The 20,908-nt window shown below is 48.4% G+C and overlaps 1 protein-coding gene and 1 pseudogene across 1 annotated transcript; both read right to left on the bottom strand.

The window, feature by feature from the left end:
• The window catches only part of LOC141124107 (beta-1,4-galactosyltransferase galt-1-like), a 33,796-nt pseudogene extending 33,592 nt beyond the window's left edge, over positions 1 to 204 (bottom strand).
• A 223-nt stretch (positions 205 to 427) lies between these two features.
• LOC141124106 (pepsin A-like) lies at positions 428 to 11,953 on the bottom strand. The gene is made up of 4 exons (XM_073612190.1): positions 11,803 to 11,953; positions 4,707 to 4,821; positions 4,431 to 4,548; positions 428 to 606 (listed from the first exon to the last, which is right to left on the bottom strand). The coding sequence occupies exons 1-4, from the start codon at positions 11,853 to 11,855 to the stop codon at positions 428 to 430; spliced, it is 465 nt and encodes a 154-aa protein (XP_073468291.1). The 5' UTR covers positions 11,856 to 11,953.
• Between the last annotated feature and the right edge of the window lie 8,955 nt (positions 11,954 to 20,908).

The following is a 20,908-nucleotide window of genomic DNA, read 5'->3' as shown; positions in this document are numbered from 1 at the left end:
CTGTCGGGCAGCCTGACAGAGGGTAAAGGGTTAGGAAACACTTTTATGAAATGCTGTTATCAGTTTGCAAAATTATAATGAGCCATTTCCATAGTGAATTTTCTGCTGCAGAGCTCATCAAAGGAAAAAGAGACCTCTCTAAATGTCTTTCATAGTCTTATATCTAATGTGCCCAATAAAGGTAACTGGTAACCCACACGCCATCCTCCTTGTACTCTCAGGACCCAACCAACACACACAGTGGTTCCTGGTATGGATAACATCGCTCTCAATAATATTCACTACTCAATAATATTCACTATATTAATACACCAAATATAACAGACTAAGCTTTCATCTATTGTTGATGCTTCAGCTAGCACATAGGGCAGGGAGACCTAACCCTAAGAAAGATCCCAAAGATGGTCTTTGTCCCGGGGACATTCTATCATTGTGGAGGTTCATTGCTCATCAGAACCCATAAAGTGTTCCATTCAGATGCTCCTACCTGCACCGTGTCATATGCCAGAGCTCCACTTATCCTGCCTGTGCCATAGGAGATGGAGACTATCTGAGTGGATGGTTGAAAGCTGGAGGAAATGTGAGGATTAAACCTGTGATGATTTGCTGAAGGGAAAAAGACAAAACATTTATATACATGTCATAGGCACACTTTATTTCGGTATGACGTGTCATTTACTATAACAACTGTTTTTTTTTATCACTCAAAGTAACAAAGAGCAATGGTTCTAGTTTAGTGAACTGAACCTTTTATAAATATATACTGTATGTAGCGCCCTCCTAGTTTAGCGCAGGCTGCTAGGTACATTTAGTTCGGCTCCTCTGTAATCAGTGGAGTAAGGGTTGATTGTTTAGGTCTGCTCGATGTCTCACAGGCTGCTTCTGAGGATTCTAGAATTATAGTGGGAGGAAGAACAGTGTAGGAAGCCTGAATATTTATGGGTCTCCAGCCAATCCCTGGGGAGGTGTGCCCAGAAGGTGGTGGAAGAGCATATAAATAGACTGGGGCCTGAGGCAGAGAAGCAGAGTTTCTGGGTCCAGCCCTGCTGGAGGAGACCCCTGTTCAGGGGGACTCTGTCCCAGGGGCAGATTTCTGGAAGGATAGATCAGGAAGACACTGAGGTTCCAGCTAGGCTTATGTATAGATAGGAAGGAAGAGGATATATTGGACTTTAATGGTACCGTATATCAACTGATGCTAAACAGTCAGAAGTAAAATATTTAAAGAAATTTATCACAAAAATACATATAATGACAGATTTACAGATTAAAACAAATAGTGATAATCAAGGCAAAATTCTAAAGTTGCACCAGATCGTGACAACTAGAACATAGAAAACATCTGTATATTAGATGCTCTACATGTTTCGCGGGTTTACATTAGCCGCTTCTTCAGGAGATTTCTACAGTTAGATGGTGATTAAAAGATGATTATCACATAACTATGAAAGTAGAGAAATTACATATTAGTCACAAAATACAGTGAACAGATATGAGTACTTTATGTATACATATAATAGCATCTGTTGTGCATCCCCCAATGTTCAATTGTCTTACCAAGAGGTGTTGGATTGCCAGGGGCCCAAGGAAAGATGACCCACCACAGAGGGCACAGGAGCCCGCTGAGAGGCTTAGTTGAGGGGCCTATTTGCAAGCTTAAGTGCAGGGATCAAGTTGGGGCTGGAGAAGCTCACTGGAAAGAGCCAGGAGGAAGTTGGTGGGAGAGAGTCCAGCTGTCCTAAGGAGGTGTAAGCCTATTTCTCCCTCACTAGGAAGAGCCTGGTGGATATTGGCAGGGAGCAACTGATAAACCTGTGGCTAAGTGAGTAAGCAACCTCATTGCTGAGGAGCCAGTGACAGTGTGTAGCTTTAAACTCTGGGTGGAGTACTAGTCACTATCAGCATAGAGATCCTGAGGGACTTTCACTCTGGATACTGTACAGCCAGAAGCTAAGGAGTCCCCAAGTTGTCCAGTTCTACAGTTTTTGGGGGTATCTCCTTCTCCCTCTCCCTATCCCAGTTCATAATTCCCAATAAAAACCCTAAAAGAACCCCTAGGCCCAGACTATTTTTGAGCAAATAGAAGAATGAAGAAAATGCTGTGTGCCTGGCTGTGTGTGCTCTAAGTGGGGGAAATGGCACTGTTTTTACAAGCGGGTCCTATGGGGGTGCAGTACATCTAGTTTATACATATCACAGATTGGCTGGTATGGCAAGTAGAAGAAGAAACCATAAAATGTCCCCAGAGGATAAAGGATGTCCCATTATAGGTCAGGTCACAGAGACTCCTACATAGTGGTACAAAGCCCCGTACGGGTGCCGTCCAGTGAAGCTCTCCTAGGTTTCTTTCTGTCTCTGACATGTCACCGGACTCAACCAGGGAAACCCGGGGAGGACTTTCCCTCACTCTGCCGGGCATTGCTCTGGTGTCTGGTTTTTGCTAAGGCGGGGGGGGGGGGGGTGAGGGGAGAATTTGGTATTGAGGGAAATTTGGATGTGGGAGGGGATTGATTGCTTGAGGGGGAGGGGGGATTTTTGATATTAGAATTGCTTGGGGTGGTGGGGTAAGGCAAAAGGGGATTTTGTTTTGTATGCTGGATTGAAGGTTACACACACCTGACCCCTGCACTCTGGACACTGGGTTATATTTTACATACTTTGACATCTGCATTCCCTTAGTTACATACTCCAGAGTGCCCTGTACTCTGGATACCAGGTGATACATGACATCATCTGACCCCTGCACTCTGTGTATTATGTGCCCCTAAACCTGGCACTCTGTGCATTACACACTCCTGACCCTTGTGCTCCATGCATTACAAACACCTGACCCCTGCACTCTGTGTGTTACACCCCTCTGACCCCTGAAATCTGAATACTGGGTAGTGCATTACATACTTTAATGCCTGAGCCCTATGTTACATATTCCTAAACTATTTTACATGCTTCTACCTCCTGCACTCTGCATATTACATACTCCTGTCTGCTGCACCCAATATACTCTACTGTACATTATATACTCCTTACTCCATGTTCTGGACACCTGGCAATACATGACATAATCTGACTCCTGCACTCTGCATGTTACATACTCCTGACTGCTGCACCCAATATACTCTACTGTACATTATATACTCCTTACTCCATGTTCTGGACACCTGGCAATACATGACATAATCTGACTCCTGCACTCTGCATGTTACATACTCCTGACTGCTGCACCCAATATACTCTACTGTACATTATATACTCCTTACTCCATGTTCTGGACACCTGGCAATACATGACATAATCTGACTCCTGCACTCTGCATATTACATACTCCTGACTGCTGCACCCAATATACTCTACTGTACATTATATACTCCTTACTCCATGTTCTGGACACCTGGCAATACATGACATAATCTGACTCCTGCACTCTGCATGTTACATACTCCTGACTGCTGCACCCAATATACTCTACTGTACATTATATACTCCTTACTCCATGTTCTGGACACCTGGCAATACATGACATAATCTGACTCCTGCACTCTGCATGTTACATACTCCTGACTGCTGCACCCAATATACTCTACTGTACATTATATACTCCTTACTCCATGTTCTGGACACCTGGCAATACATGACATAATCTGACCCCTGCACTCTGCATGTTACATACTCCTGACTGCTGCACCCAATATACTCTACTGTACATTATATACTCCTTACTCCGTGCTCTGGACACCTGGCGATACATGACATAATCTGACCCCTGCACTCTGCATGTTACATACTCCTGACTGCTGCACCCAATATACTCTACTGTACATTATATACTCCTTACCCTGTGCTCTGGACACCTGGCGATACATGACATAATCTGACCCCTGCACTCTGCATGTTACATACTCCTGACTGCTGCACCCAATATACTCTACTGTACATTATGTACTCCTTACTCCGTGCTCTGGACACCTGGCGATACATGACATAATCTGACCCCTGCACTCTGCATGTTACATACTCCTGACTGCTGCACCCAATATACTCTACTGTACATTATATACTCCTTACTCCGTGCTCTGGACACCTGGCGATACATGACATAATCTGACCCCTGCACTCTGCATGTTACATACTCCTGACTGCTGCACCCAATATACTCTACTGTACATTATATACTCCTTACCCCGCGCTCTGCATGGTTCACACCTCTGAGTCCCACAATCTTTGAGTTTTATACTTCTAAGGTCTGTCACTCCTCTGAGGCACCTCCATCTCTTACTATATACAGTATATACTATGAATACTTTCCATGGTATATCAGACTGCAGCACAAAGAACTCATTTCTGTCACATTATTTCAAGCAGAACATATGAAGGAAAGTCCAAGAAGGAGGAAGATGATAATTTCCATATCTGGTGTCACCAGACCGACTTACTGCAAGCTGCACTGGAGCAGGAGACGGAGGGAACCCACAGATCCGCAGATCCCGTGTCAAACACAACCCAGAAATCTTGGGGTGGAGTTCCAATGGAAATGGTGCCAAAGTATTCATTCTGTTTATTAGAGAAAAGGAGATAATGATACAGAGATTTCATTTTATTATCCCGAAAATACGGAAATAACGGAGACAATGATTCGTCATTCGTTGTCTTCCAGGAAGGATTTTATGAGCTCTGGTTGGATGGACACAAAAAGTAAAGCCACCACTCACATCCATATAGTCCACTAAAGGCTCCCTGGCTGCATCCTGCAGGACTGCGGAATAATGGAGAAGTCCATGTTCCAGTAATGTCCTCCTGATGGATTTCCCTCTGCTCAGGGGGACCCTGAAATGGAGAGAAGGAGGTCCACTTCACAACAGAACGCAGAGAGAATACAAAAATATTCAATTCTTGGTCTGTACATGGTGCCAACAATGCAGGCCGAGCTTTACATACTCTACATTTATATCAGCCCCTCACCCAAGGAGCTTACAATCTAAGTTCCCTATATCACATACACATACTGGAGCGGTCATCGGTCTCTGCATCCCTGGCTGTTTACAGACTTTGTACAGAAATCCAGATAAATCCCTGTAACTGCGAAAACGATGGAATTCCAAACTGACCCCAGGATCAGGAACGTCTCCTCGGGGGAGGGGCTTTAATCGTTGTGTGCCCCCCATATCAGAATGTCAGCAGATGAACGTCACGGACATCTCACCAACTATGACATCATCACTGACATTCACGATCATTAGTAAATCAGTGAGTGTAACTGTGCCGGGACATTAGAGTGTAAGCTCCTCTGTACAGAGACTGATGTGTGTGGGGGAGGGGACATTAGAGTGTAAGCTCCTCTGTATAGAGACTGATGTGACTGTGGGGGAGGGGACATTAGAGTGTAAGCTCCTCTGTACAGAGACTGATGTGACTGTGGGGGGAGGGGACATTAGAGTGTAAGCTCCTCTGTATAGAGACTGATGTGACTGTGGGGGAGGGGACATTAGAGTGTAAGCTCCTCTGTATAGAGACTGATGTGACTGTGGGGGAGGGGACATTAGAGTGTAAGCTCCTCTGTATAGAGACTGATGTGACTGTGGGGGAGGGGACATTAGAGTGTAAGCTCCTCTGTATAGAGACTGATGTGATGGGGGGAGGGGACATTAGAGTGTAAGCTCCTCTGTATAGAGACTGATGTGACTGTGGGGGGAGGGGACATTAGAGTGTAAGCTCCTCTGTACAGAGACTGATGTGACTGTGGGGGGAGGGGACATTAGAGTGTAAGCTCCTCTGTACAGAGACTGATGTGACTGTGGGGGAGGGGACATTAGAGTGTAAGCTCCTCTGTATAGAGACTGATGTGACTGTGGGGGGAGGGGACATTAGAGTGTAAGCTCCTCTGTATAGAGACTGATGTGACTGTGGGGGAGGGGACATTAGAGTGTAAGCTCCTCTGTATAGAGACTGATGTGACTGTGGGGGAGGGGACATTAGAGTGTAAGCTCCTCTGTATAGAGACTGATGTGACTGTGGGGGGAGGGGACATTAGAGTGTAAGCTCCTCTGTATAGAGACTGATGTGACTGTGGGGGGAGGGGACATTAGAGTGTAAGCTCCTCTGTACAGAGACTGATGTGACTGTGGGGGAGGGGACATTAGAGTGTAAGCTCCTCTGTACAGAGACTGATGTGACTGTGGGGGAGGGGACATTAGAGTGTAAGCTCCTCTGTACAGAGACTGATGTGACTGTGGGGGGAGGGGACATTAGAGTGTAAGCTCCTCTGTATAGAGACTGATGTGACTGTGGGGGAGGGGACATTAGAGTGTAAGCTCCTCTGTATAGAGACTGATGTGACTGTGGGGGAGGGGACATTAGAGTGTAAGCTCCTCTGTATAGAGACTGATGTGATGGGGGGAGGGGACATTAGAGTGTAAGCTCCTCTGTATAGAGACTGATGTGACTGTGGGGGGAGGGGACATTAGAGTGTAAGCTCCTCTGTACAGAGACTGATGTGACTGTGGGGGGAGGGGACATTAGAGTGTAAGCTCCTCTGTACAGAGACTGATGTGACTGTGGGGGAGGGGACATTAGAGTGTAAGCTCCTCTGTATAGAGACTGATGTGACTGTGGGGGGAGGGGACATTAGAGTGTAAGCTCCTCTGTATAGAGACTGATGTGTGGGGGAGGGGACATTAGAGTGTAAGCTCCTCTGTACAGAGACTGATGTGACTGTGGGGGAGGGGACATTAGAGTGTAAGCTCCTCTCTATAGAGACTGATGTGACTGTGGGGGAGGGGACATTAGAGTGTAAGCTCCTCTGTATAGAGACTGATGTGGACTGTGGGGGAGGGGACATTAGAGTGTAAGCTCCTCTGTATAGAGACTGATATGATGTGGGGGGAGGGGACATTAGAGTGTAAGCTCCTCTGTATAGAGACTGATGTGACTGTGGGGGAGGGGACATTAGAGTGTAAGCTCCTCTCGTACAGAGACTTATGTGACTGTGGGGGAGGGGACATTAGAGTGTAAGCTTCCTCTGTATAGAGACTGATGTGACTGTGGGGGGGAGGGGACATTAGAGTGTAAGCTCCTCTGTATAGAGACTGATGTGAAGTGGGGGAGGGGACATTAGAGTGTAAGCTCCTCTGTACTAGAGGACTGATGTGACTGTGGGGGAGGGACATTAGAGTGTAAGCTCCTCTGTATAGAGACTGATGTGACTGTGGGGGAGGGGACATTAGAGTGTAAGCTCCTCTGTATAGAGACTGATGTGACTGTGGGGGGAGGAGACATTAGAGTGTAAGCTCTCTGTATAGAGACTGATGTGACGTGTGGGGGGAGGGGACATTAGAGTGTAAGCTCCTCTGTATAGAGACTGATGTGTGGGGGAGGGGACATTAGAGTGTAAGCTCCTCTGTATAGAGACTGATGTGACTGTGGGGGGAGGGGACATTAGAGTGTAAGCTCCTCTGTATAGAGACTGATGTGACTGTGGGGGAGGGACATTAGAGTGTAAGCTCCTTCTGTATAGAGACTGGATATGGATGTGGGGGAGGGGACATAGAGTGTAAGCTCCTCTGTATAGAGGACTGATGTGATGGGGAGGGGACATTAGAGTGTAAGCTCCTCTGTATAGAGACTGATGTGACTGTGTGGGAGGGGACATTAGAGTGTAAGCTCCTCTGTAAGAGACTGATGTGACTGGGGGGGGGAGGACATTAGAGTGTAAGCTCCTCTGTACAGAGACTGATGTGACTGTGGGGGGAGGGGACTTTAGAGTGTAAGCTCCTCTGTACAGAGACTGATGGACTGTGGGGGAGGGGACATTAGAGTGTAAGCTCCTCTGTACAGAGACTGATGTGACTGTGGAAGGGGACATTAGAGTGTAAGCTCCTCTGTATAGAGACTGATGTGACTGTGGGGGAGGGGACATTAGAGTGTAAGCTCCTCTGTACAGAGACTGATGTGAGTGTGGGGGAGGGGACATTAGAGTGTAAGCTCCTCTGTACAGAGACTGATGTTGACTGTGGGGGAGGGGACATTAGAGTGTAAGCTCTCTGTATAGAGACTGATGTGACTGTGGGGGAGGGGACATTAGAGTGTAAGCTCCTCTGTATAGAGACTGATGTGATGGGGGGAGGGACATTAAGTGTAAGCTCCTCTGTATTGAGACTGATGTGACTGTGTGGGAGGGGACATTAGAGTGTAAGCTCTCTGTATAGAGACTGATGTGTGGGGGAGGGACATTAGAGTGTAAGCTCCTCTGTATAGAGACTGATGTGACTGTGGGGGGAGGGGACATTAGAGTGTAAGCTCCTCTGTATTAGAGACTGATGTGGACTGTGGGGGAGGGGACATTAGAGTGTAAGCTCCTCTGTATAGAGACTGATAGACTGTGGGGGAGGGGACATTAGAGTGTAAGCTCCTCTGTATAGACTGATGTGATGGGGGGAGGGGACATTAGAGTGTAAGCTCCTCTGTATAGAGACTGATGTGACTGTGTGGGAGGGACATTAGAGTGTAAGCTCTCTGTACAGAGACTGATGTGACTGTGGGGGGAGGGGACATTAGAGTGTAAGCTCCTCTGTACAGAGACTGATGTGACTGTGGGGGGAGGGGACATTAGTGTGTAAGCTCCTCTGTACAGAGACTGATGTGACTGTGGGGGGAGGGGACATTAGAGTGTAAGCTCCTCTGTACAGAGACTGATGTGACTGTTGGGGGGAGGGGACATTAGAGTGTAAGCTCTCTGTATAGAGACTGATGTGACTGTGGGGGGAGGGGACATTAGAGTGTAAGCCTCTGTACAGAGACTGATGTGACTGTGGGGGGAGGGGACATTAGAGTGTAAGCTCCTGTACAGAGACTGATGTGACTGTGGGGGAGGGGACATTAGAGTGTAAGCTCCTCTGTATAGAGACTGATGTGACTGTGGGGGAGGGGACATTAGAGTGTAAGCTCCTCTGTATAGAGATGATGTGACTGTGGGGGGAGGGGACATTAGAGTGTAAGCTCCTCTGTACAGAGACTGATGTGACTGTGGGGGGAGGGGACATTAGAGTGTAAGCTCCTCTGTATAGAGACTGATGTGACTGTGGGGGGAGGGGAACATTACAGTGTAAGCTCCTCTGTACAGAGACTGATGTGTGGGGGAGGGGACATTAGAGTGTAAGCTCCTCTGTATAGAGACTGATGTGACTGTGGGGGAGGGGACATTAGAGTGTAAGCTCCTCTGTATAGAGACTGATGTGATGGGGGGAGGGGGACATTAGAGTGTAAGCTCCTCTGTATAGAGACTGATGTGTGTGGGGAGGGGACATTAGAGTGTAAGCTCCCTGTATAGAGACTGATGTGACTGTGGGGGGAGGGGACATTAGAGTGTAAGCTCCTCTGTACAGAGACTGATGTGACTGTGGGGGAGGGGACATTAGAGTGTAAGCTCCTCTGTATAGAGACTGATGTGACTGTGGGGGGAGGGGACATTAGAGTGTAAGCTCCTCTGTACAGAGACTGATGTGACTGTGGGGGGGAGGGGACATTAGAGTGTAAGCTCCTCTGTATAGAGACTGATGTGACTGTGGGGGGGAGGGGACATTAGAGTGTAAGCTCCTCTGTATAGAGACTGATGTGACTGTGGGGGAGGGGACATTAGAGTGTAAGCTCCTCTGTATAGAGACTGATGTGACTGTGGGGGAGGGGACATTAGAGTGTAAGCTCCTCTGTATAGAGACTGATGTGACTGTGGGGGGAGGGGACATTACAGTGTAAGCTCCTCTGTACAGAGACTGATGTGTGGGGGAGGGGACATTAGAGTGTAAGCTCCTCTGTATAGAGACTGATGTGACTGTGGGGGAGGGGACATTAGAGTGTAAGCTCCTCTGTATAGAGACTGATGTGTGGGGGGAGGGGAGATTAGAGTGTAAGCTCCTCTGTATAGAGACTGATGTGACTGTGGGGGAGGGGACATTAGAGTGTAAGCTCCTCTGTACAGAGACTGATGTGACTGTGGGGGGAGGGGACATTAGAGTGTAAGCTCCTCTGTATAGAGACTGATGTGACTGTGGGGGGAGGGGACATTAGAGTGTAAGCTCCTCTGTATAGAGATTGATGTGACTGTGGGGGGAGGGGACATTAGAGTGTAAGCTCCTCTGTACAGAGACTGATGTGACTGTGGGGGAGGGGACATTAGAGTGTAAGCTCCTCTGTATAGAGACTGATGTGACTGTGGGGGAGGGGACATTAGAGTGTAAGCTCCTCTGTACAGAGACTGATGTGACTGTGGGGGGAGGGGACATTAGAGTGTAAGCTCCTCTGTATAGAGACTGATGTGACTGTGGGGGGAGGGGACATTAGAGTGTAAGCTCCTCTGTATAGAGACTGATGTGACTGTGGGAGGAGGGGACATTAGAGTGTAAGCTCCTCTGTACAGAGACTGATGTGACTGTGGGGGAGGGGACATTAGAGTGTAAGCTCCTCTGTATAGAGACTGATGTGACTGTGGGGGGAGGGGACATTAGAGTGTAAGCTCCTCTGTACAGAGACTGATGTGACTGTGGGGGAGGGGACATTAGAGTGTAAGCTCCTCTGTATAGAGACTGATGTGACTGTGGGGGAGGGGACATTAGAGTGTAAGCTCCTCTGTATAGAGACTGATGTGACTGTGGGGGAGGGGACATTAGAGTGTAAGCTCCTCTGTATAGAGACTGATGTGACTGTGGGGGGAGGGGACATTAGAGTGTAAGCTCCTCTGCTGCAGAGACTTATGTGACTGTGGGGGAGGGGACATTAGAGTGTAAGCTCCTCTGTATAGAGACTGATGTGACTGTGGGGGGAGGGGACATTAGAGTGTAAGCTCCTCTGTATAGAGACTGATGTGTGGGGGAGGGGACATTAGAGTGTAAGCTCCTCTGTACAGAGACTGATGTGACTGTGGGGGAGGGGACATTAGAGTGTAAGCTCCTCTGTACAGAGACTGATGTGACTGTGGGGGGAGGGGACATTAGAGTGTAAGCTCCTCTGTATAGAGACTGATGTGACTGTGGGGGAGGGGACATTAGAGTGTAAGCTCTTCTGTACAGAGACTGATGTGATTGGCTCAGTGATCTCTGTACAGCACTCCAGTATATGTCGGAGCTATATAAATGTATAATAATAATAGTGGGGGAGGGGACATTAGAGTGTAAGCTCCTCTGGTACAAATGGTAGAATAATAATAGTGGGGGAGTGGACATTAGAGTGTAAGCTCCTCTGGTGCAGAGACTGATGTGATTGGCTCAGTGATCTCTGTACAGCACTCCAGTATATGTCGGAGCTATATAAATGTATAATAATAATAGTGGGGGAGGGGACATTAGAGTGTAAGCTCCTCTGGTACAAATGGTAGAATAATAATAGTGGGGGAGTGGACATTAGAGTGTAAGCTCCTCTGGTGCAGAGACTGATGTGATTGGCTCAGTGATCTCTGTACAGCACTCCAGTATATGTCAGAGCTATATAAATGTATAATAATAATAGTGGGGGAGGGGACATTAGAGTGTAAGCTCCTCTGGTGCAGAGACTGATGTGATTGGCTCAGTGTTCTCTGTACAGCACTCCAGTATATGTCAGAGCTATATAAATGTATAATAATAATAGTGGGGGAGGGGACATTAGAGTGTAAGCTCCTCTGGTACAAATGGTAGAATAATAATAGTGTGTTGGGGATTTTGGAGTGTCAGCTGCTCTATATAATTCTGCTGTATACATCATAATGATATAGAAAGCCCATCTATATGTACTGATCCAATGTTAATAATCAGAAGAGGTTCTGGAACTTTTAGTACTTACCTGACTACAGCCTGGGACAGAGCGGCACTTAGAAGAAGTAGTAGTAATCTCATGGTGTGTGAGATGGAAGAATGAGGTAGGTGACGACCTTGGCAGCGGGTTATAAATGCTCTTGTTTGCTGTATCCTGGGTACATAGACTCACCCTTTCTCTGCTCCTACCTGGAAACATTTCTGTAAATTACTGATCCTTCCAACTATGATAACGATATAACAAATTGATCAGGATTGAACTGTGACGTGATAATAATTTTTTTTATAGGAGGATGATTATTACATGATACAAATATCTTCAACACGTGAGGGATGGTGGAGCTCAGCTATGGGGGATGGAGGAGCTTGGCTATGGGGGATGGAGGAGCTCCGCTATGGGGGGTGAAGGAGCTCATCTATGGGGGATGGAGGAGCTTGGCTATGGGGAATGGAGGATCTTGGCTATGAGGGATGGAGGAGCTCAGCTATAGGGGATGGAGGAGCTATGCTATGGGGGGTGGAGGAGCTCATCTATGGGTTGATGGAGGAGCTTGGCTATGGGGAATGGAGGAGCTTAGCTATGAGGGATGGAGGAGCTTGGCTATGGGGAATGGAGGAGCTTGGCTATGGGGGATGGAGGAGCTCCACTATGGGGGGTGGAGGAACTCATCTATGGGGGATGGAGGAGCTTGGCTATGGGGAATGGAGGAGCTTGGCTATGAGGGATGGAGGAGCTCAGCTATGGGGAATGGAGGAGCTTGGCTATGGGGGATGGAGGAGTTTGGCTATGAGGGATGGAGGAGCTCAGCTATGGGGGATGGAGGAGCTTGGCTATGGGGGATGGAGGAGCTCCACTATGGGGGGTGGAGGAGCTCATCTATGGGGGATGGAGGAGCTTGGCTATGGGGAATGGAGGAGCTTGGCTATGAGGGATGGAGGAGCTCAGCTATGGGGGATGGAGGAGCTTGGCTATGGGGGATGGAGGTGCTCCACTATGGGGGGTGGAGGAGCTCATCTATGGGGGATGGAGGAGCTTGGCTATGGGGAATGGAGGAGCTTGGCTATGGGGAATGGAGGAGCTTGGCTATGAGGGATGGAGGGGCTCAGCTATGGGGGATGGAGGAGCTATGCTATGGGGGGTTGGAGGAGCTCATCTATGGGGGATGGAGGAGCTTGGCTATGAGGGATGGAGGAGCTCAGCTATGGGGGATGCAGATTGGCTATGGGGGATGGAAGAGCTCCACTATGGGGGATGGAGAAGCTCAGCTATGGAGGATGGAGGAGCTCAGCCATTGGGAATGAAGGAACTCAGCTATTGGGGGGATGGAGGAGGTCAGTGATGGAGGAACTCAGCTATGAGGGATGGAGGAGCTCACCTGTGACGTGATAATAATTTAATAATTTTTTTTATAGGAGGATGATTATTACATGATACAAATATCTTCAACACGTGAGGGATGGTGGAGCTCAGCTATGGGGAATGGAGGAGCTTGGCTATGAGGGATGGAGGAGCTCAGCTATAGGGGATGGAGGAGCTTGGCTATGGGGGATGGAGGAGTTTGGCTATGAGGGATGGAGGAGCTCAGCTATGGGGGATGGAGGAGCTTGGCTATGGGGGATGGAGGAGCTCCACTATGGGGGGTTGAGGAGCTCATCTATGGGGGATGGAGGAGCTTGGCTATGGGGAATGGAGGAGCTTGGCTATGAGGGATGGAGGAGCTCAGCTATGGGGGATGGAGGAGCTTGGCTATGGGGGATGGAGGTGCTCCACTATGGGGGGTGGAGGAGCTCATCTATGGGGGATGGAGGAGCTTGGCTATGGGGAATGGAGGAGCTTGGCTATGAGGGATGGAGGAGCTCAGCTATGGGGAATGGAGGAGCTTGGCTATGGGGGATGGAGGAGTTTGGCTATGAGGGATGGAGGAGCTCAGCTATGGGGGATGGAGGAGCTTGGCTATGGGGGATGGAGGAGCTCCACTATGGGGGGTGGAGGAGCTCATCTATGGGGGATGGAGGTGCTTGGCTATGGGGAATGGAGGAGCTTGGCTATGAGGGATGGAGGAGCTCAGCTATGGGGGATGGAGGAGCTTGGCTATGGGGGATGGAGGTGCTCCACTATGGGGGGTGGAGGAGCTCATCTATGGGGGATGGAGGAGCTTGGCTATGGGGAATGGAGGAGCTTGGCTATGGGGAATGGAGGAGCTTGGCTATGAGGGATGGAGGGGCTCAGCTATGGGGGATGGAGGAGCTATGCTATGGGGGGTTGGAGGAGCTCATCTATGGGGGATGGAGGAGCTTGGCTATGAGGGATGGAGGAGCTCAGCTATGGGGGATGCAGATTGGCTATGGGGGATGGAAGAGCTCCACTATGGGGGATGGAGAAGCTCAGCTATGGAGGATGGAGGAGCTCAGCCATTGGGAATGAAGGAACTCAGCTATTGGGGGGATGGAGGAGGTCAGCGATGGAGGAACTCAGCTATGAGGGATGGAGGAGCTCACCTGTGACGTGATAATAATTTAATAATTTTTTTTATAGGAGGATGATTATTACATGATACAAATATCTTCAACACGTGAGGGATGGTGGAGCTCAGCTATGGGGAATGGAGGAGCTTGGCTATGAGGGATGGAGGAGCTCAGCTATAGGGGATGGAGGAGCTTGGCTATGGGGGATGGAGGAGTTTGGCTATGAGGGATGGAGGAGCTCAGCTATGGGGGATGGAGGAGCTTGGCTATGGGGGATGGAGGAGCTCCACTATGGGGGGTGGAGGAGCTCATCTATGGGGGATGGAGGAGCTTGGCTATGGGGAATGGAGGAGCTTGGCTATGAGGGATGGAGGAGCTCAGCTATGGGGGATGGAGGAGCTTGGCTATGGGGGATGGAGGTGCTCCACTATGGGGGGTGGAGGAGCTCATCTATGGGGGATGGAGGAGCTTGGCTATGGGGAATGGAGGAGCTTGGCTATGGGGAATGGAGGAGCTTGGCTATGAGGGATGGAGGGGCTCAGCTATGGGGGATGGAGGAGCTATGCTATGGGGGGTTGGAGGAGCTCATCTATGGGGGATGGAGGAGCTTGGCTATGAGGGATGGAGGAGCTCAGCTATGGGGGATGCAGATTGGCTATGGGGGATGGAAGAGCTCCACTATGGGGGATGGAGAAGCTCAGCTATGGAGGATGGAGGAGCTCAGCCATTGGGAATGAAGGAACTCAGCTATTGGGGGGATGGAGGAGGTCAGCGATGGAGGAACTCAGCTATGAGGAATGGAGGAGCTCATCTGTGACGTGATAATAATTTTTTTTATAGGAGGATGATTATTACATGATACAAATATCTTCAACACGTGAGGGATGGTGGAGCTCAGCTATGGGGAATGGAGGAGCTTGGCTATGAGGGATGGAGGAGCTCAGCTATAGGGGATGGAGGAGCTTGGCTATGGGGGATGGAGGAGTTTGGCTATGAGGGATGGAGGAGCTCAGCTATGGGGGATGGAGGAGCTTGGCTATGGGGGATGGAGGAGCTCCACTATGGGGGGTGGAGGAGCTCATCTATGGGGGATGGAGGAGCTTGGCTATGGGGAATGGAGGACCTTGGCTATGGGGAATGGAGGAGCTTGGCTATGAGGGATGGAGGGGCTCAGCTATGGGGGATGGAGGAGCTATGCTATGGGGGGGTGGAGGAGCTCATCTATGGGGGATGGAGGAGCTTGGCTATGAGGGATGGAGGAGCTCAGCTATGGGGGATGCAGATTGGCTATGGGGGATGGAAGAGCTCCACTATGGGGGATGGAGAAGCTCAGCTATGGAGGATGGAGGAGCTCAGCCATTGGGAATGAAGGAACTCAGCTATTGGGGGGATGGAGGAGGTCAGCGATGGAGGAACTCAGCTATGAGGGATGGAGGAGCTCATCTGTGACGTGATAATAATTTTTTTTATAGGAGGATGATTATTACATGATACAAATATCTTCAACACGTGAGGGATGGTGGAGCTCAGCTATGGGGAATGGAGGAGCTTGGCTATGAGGGATGGAGGAGCTCAGCTATAGGGGATGGAGGAGCTTGGCTATGGGGGATGGAGGAGTTTGGCTATGAGGGATGGAGGAGCTCAGCTATGGGGGATGGAGGAGCTTGGCTATGGGGGATGGAGGAGCTCCACTATGGGGGGTGGAGGAGCTCATCTATGGGGGATGGAGGAGCTTGGCTATGGGGAATGGAGGAGCTTGGCTATGAGGGATGGAGGAGCTCAGCTATGGGGGATGGAGGAGCTTGGCTATGGGGGATGGAGGAGCTCCACTATGGGGGGTGGAGGAGCTCATCTATGGGGGATGGAGGAGCTTGGCTATGGGGAATGGAGGACCTTGGCTATGGGGAATGGAGGAGCTTGGCTATGAGGGATGGAGGGGCTCAGCTATGGGGGATGGAGGAGCTATGCTATGGGGGGGTGGAGGAGCTCATCTATGGGGGATGGAGGAGCTTGGCTATGAGGGATGGAGGAGCTCAGCTATGGGGGATGCAGATTGGCTATGGGGGATGGAAGAGCTCCACTATGGGGGATGGAGAAGCTCAGCTATGGAGGATGGAGGAGCTCAGCCATTGGGAATGAAGGAACTCAGCTATTGGGGGGATGGAGGAGGTCAGCGATGGAGGAACTCAGCTATGAGGGATGGAGGAGCTCATCTATGGGGGATGGAAGAGCTCAGCTATGGTGGATGGAGGAGCTCGGTTATGGTGGATGGAGGAGCTCAGTTATGGTGGATGGAAGAGCTCAGTTATGTCCTCAAGAGGACACTCGGCCACAATATGAGGTTATAAGAAAGGACCTTACATTCAGGAAGGGGTTCTTTACTGTTAGAGCAGTAAAATGTGGTACTCCCTCTCCCAGGAAGTGGTACTATCTGAGATAAAACATTTGATTTTTTTCCTCAGGAAGCAGACAATACAGTACTATGAACTCACCCAAAGCCAGAAACTATAACTGGAGAATGCTGCTGCACGCTTAGCAACCCCGGTTCACCTAAACTAGTATAGTAAGGTCTTTTACCTCTTTTGGTCTAATGAGAACCTCCAAGGCCAGAGATAGCTGACATCCTTCAACATGTGGTGGGTTGGGAGGCATAGTGGGTGCAAAGATGGTGAAAGTCCGCTGGTTGGGTCCCTGACTTGATCACCGCCTGAAGTTTCCCGATTCTCCACCGTGCCCATTCGGTGAAAATGCTGCTCTGGTGCTTTCTTCAGTTAATCACTGAGGTCCCTGGTAAAGACAACTGGTCCCTTCGTAGCGACAGCTTCCCATCTAACTCTGACCACTGACAGGTTCTCCGGCCGGCAGAACCGTCACTTCTGGTTGGACTGCAAAGCCGCAATCCCAACCCTGCGCTGCTCTCTTACTTCTGGATAGGACCTCAGACAGCCTAGCAGCCAGATGGGCCCGGAATAGGCAAAATCTCTGACCTAGAAGCCCAGGGCATACGACACACATCCACCCAGACAGCAGTCCAGGTGGCACAGAACACGATCACCTGATTTCACCCAAAAATCTAGGCTCTCCCAGCAGGCCAAAGGATTCAAGAAAACCCCTGCCCATTGGCTGAGATATCCATATACCAATAACCTGACCTTGGGTTGCCCTTCTCGTATCTGGTACCACCAAGTACCCGGCCACCTGGTGGTAGAAGAGAAAACTGCAGCAAGGCCAAACTTAGGGAGCAATCAATAGATCCCTATCAATCAACCAAGATAACTACTCTTGGCAAGCAAATTTGTGAGGAGCTCCCTGCATAAACCCCAGGGTGCTAAACTAGAAGTAAAGACAATGGGAAGATTGGTTCTAACTCCTGTCTTTGGGGAGATTTTACTTCATTTCTTCTCTCTTAGACAAAACAGGAAGTGAAAGGAAAACTCTCCACAATGAGAGAATTTGTGGTTGTCATCCAACATTCAGGATTTTCTTTCACTATTGGCAGCCTCCTGTAAGTTAGAAAGAAGGTTACCTGAGGTCTTCAGGAGGATAATATAATTATAAGACTCACAAATTAATGCATTGAAGAAAGAAGTGCCAAGTATTCAATGTGGAGGTAAGTGACGGGTTCACCGTGTAGAAATCACCGGATACCACGGCACATCAGAGCCAATCCTCCTGAAGGTGATCTTCCATGACTTCCTTATCTGCCCACATTACCGGCACTGGCACCACTTATTGGGAACAAGATAAGACTTCTGTCCACAATTAAATATTTGATTGGCCTTCTTATTACATTGATATAATCTGAGGACTTCCAAGGACGCCAATGTCATTCAGTATTAGACGCAGGTAAGGAACAGCGAGGAATTGTCACACTCATCCAGAAATCACATCTGATCCTGACTCCGGAGGAACCAAACGTTCCGACTGAACATTCACTGATTGGCTGTTCAGATCGGAACCCAAATGTAAGAAAATCCTCCCACTGAATATCTCCCTGATCACATGAAAGATTGGCCAATGTTGGTTCACAATAAAGCTGCAGCATTCCATTGTCAGTAACGCACGGCTGACTTCTCTTTATACTACGCATGTCCAGCTCTGCCACCATTTTGGATAGGACAACTATAAATGTTATTGAAAGTGATACTAAATGATATCCTTATTCCCAAAAAGGAATCCATACACATCCACTACTTAATGGCCCTGTAACCTATTTTTGTATGTTTTTCTTGTAACATCCTCTGTGGGCCCCTAGACCTCTCCTTTTCCCCCCTCACTATCACTTGTTAGGAATGAGCACTCACTGCATTATGCTCTCTACACACCCCATAGTCCCACACTCTATAGTTCATAAGTTAGCAGGTGTAGTTAGCTTGCTTGCCACTAGGTGGCTCTGTTCCCAATATGGCATAGTAAAGGGAAAGTGGTAATTGGGTGTTAGGTCCCTTTTTACAGAAAACCTTCCTCTAGTGATGTAATAGGAGGAGTCAGTGCCTATATAAGGGTCAGGATGGGAGGGGTCATGTAAGTTATGGCATGAGAGCTAAATACTCCAGAGGTATGCTATAGCAGTGGGCTCCTGCCCAATGGACATTGACAGAGCTAAAACCCCATTTGAGGTGGTTCAACATTCAGTAAGAACGGTTGTAGTTGCCCTGACTCTTTTACAATCTTCTGTGAGGAGGATGATGAAGGTCTTTCAGGCCAGAGTGAGTAGTAGTAAACCTGGGTGTGAGTGTGCCATCTGGGAGGGTTCCCCAGCTGGGTAGAGCTATAGAAAGGGACATTGTGAGAGACCAATACACTAATGAGAGCACCTTGAATATACTCGGTGATGGAAACTGAATACTGGGGACATAATAAGGGACACCAACTCTGAGGTGCACCAAGGAGAGACGATGTGCAAGGGAAGGTGGCTTATAGATTATGTGCTTGGCGTTGCCTCCTGAAGAATTGTGTCAGTACATCAATACGATGTCAGAAGCCATGTTTGAGAATTTGCAGTAAAATATGTTTCATGTGTGGACATTCCCTTATTATTAAATATTAAGGCCTACGGCCGGGGATGTAATGATCGGGCCTACGGCTTGGAGTTTGACACAATATGGTGAAGGGTTTCATCTATTCAAGAAGAAGTGGGGCATGGCCTTGCACAGTTTGATGCCAACACACAACCAATCACAAGTCTCCTTACACATATTCAATAGTCCCATAGTCCACCTCAGAAGCAAGTGAGGGTGGCTACATTCCTACATACAGGGGGACCATGGAGAATGAGCATTGCCACAATCTAACACAGCAGCAGACAAAGGAACTTGTGGAGTTGTAGGAGGTTGAGATCAGTAAGGGACTAAGAATAAATTCTGGAATATAATTCTTTTAAGCCAGATGAGTGTCATGCCGCGTACACACGAGCGGACTTTCCGGCAGAAAAGGTCCGGTGGAACGAATCCGTCGGACATTCCAATCATGTGTGGACTTCATCGGACCTTTTCTGTCAAAAAATCTGACGGACCTTAGAAATAGAACATGTTTCAAATCTTTCCGACGGACTCAAATGCTATCGAAAAAAACATTCATCTGTATGCTAGTCTGACAGACCAAAAAGGGCGCAAGGGCATATTATGTGTATAGTAACACAGGGGAGTCATACCAGATCCAACCACAAGGGGCAGAGTGACGGTAATATTATATGTATAATAACACAGGGGGAGTCATACCAGATCCAACCACAAGGGGCAGAGTGTCGGTAATATTATATGTATAATAACACAGGGGAGTCATACCAGATCCAACCACAAGGGGCAGAGTGACGGTAATTTTATATGTATAATAACACAGGGGAGTCATACCAGATCCAACCACAAGGGGCAGAGTGTCGGTAATATTATATGTATAGTAACACAGGGGAGTCATACCAGATCCAACCACAAGGGGCAGAGTGACGGTAATATTATATGTATAGTAACACAGGGGGAGTCATACCAGATCCAACCACAAGGAGACAGAGTGATGGTAATATTATATGTATAGTAACACAGGGGGAGTCATACCAGATACAACCACAAGGGGGCAGAGTGACGGTAATATTATATGTATAGTAACACAGGGGGAGTCATACCAGATCCAACCACAAGGGGCAGAGTGTCGGTAATATTATATGTATAATAACACAGGGGAGTCATACCAGATCCAACCACAAGGGGCAGAGTGTCGGTAATATTATATGTATAGTAACACAGGGGAGTCATACCAGATCCAACCACAAGGGGCAGAGTGACGGTAATATTATATGTATAGTAACACAGGGGGAGTCATACCAGATCCAACCACAAGGAGACAGAGTGATGGTAATATTATATGTATAGTAACACAGGGGGAGTCATACCAGATACAACCACAAGGGGGCAGAGTGACGGTAATATTATATGTATAATAACACAGGGGAGTCATACCAGATCCAACCACAAGGGGGCAGAGTGACAGTAATATTATATGTATAGTAACACAGAGGGAGTCATACCAGATCCAACCACAAGGGGGCAGAGTGACTGTAATATTATATGTATAGTAACACAGGAGGAGACACACCAGATACAACCACAAGGGGGCAGAGTGACGGTAATATTTGGAGTATAGTAACATAAGGGAGTCATATCAGGTACGAC

Source organism: Aquarana catesbeiana, linkage group LG01 (assembly GCF_042186555.1).
Source record: "Aquarana catesbeiana isolate 2022-GZ linkage group LG01, ASM4218655v1, whole genome shotgun sequence".
Classification (NCBI taxonomy): domain Eukaryota; kingdom Metazoa; phylum Chordata; class Amphibia; order Anura; family Ranidae; genus Aquarana; species Aquarana catesbeiana.
The sequence above is the reverse complement of the archived record's forward strand: the minus strand, read 5'-3'. Positions and strand labels throughout refer to the sequence as shown.

Bases quoted from the DNA above. Each gene is read 5' to 3' on its own strand.
- LOC141124106 (XM_073612190.1), bottom strand. From the start codon at position 11,855: ATGAGATTACTACTACTTCTTCTAAGTGCCGCTCTGTCCCAGGCTGTA. The intron at 4,549-4,706 runs GTGAGTGGTGGC...TCTAATAAACAG, and splicing joins CTTTAGTGGACTATATGGAT to AATGAATACTTTGGCACCAT. The intron at 607-4,430 runs GTAAGTCGGTCT...TTTTCCCTTCAG, and splicing joins CTGCTCCAGTGCAGCTTGCA to CAAATCATCACAGGTTTAAT.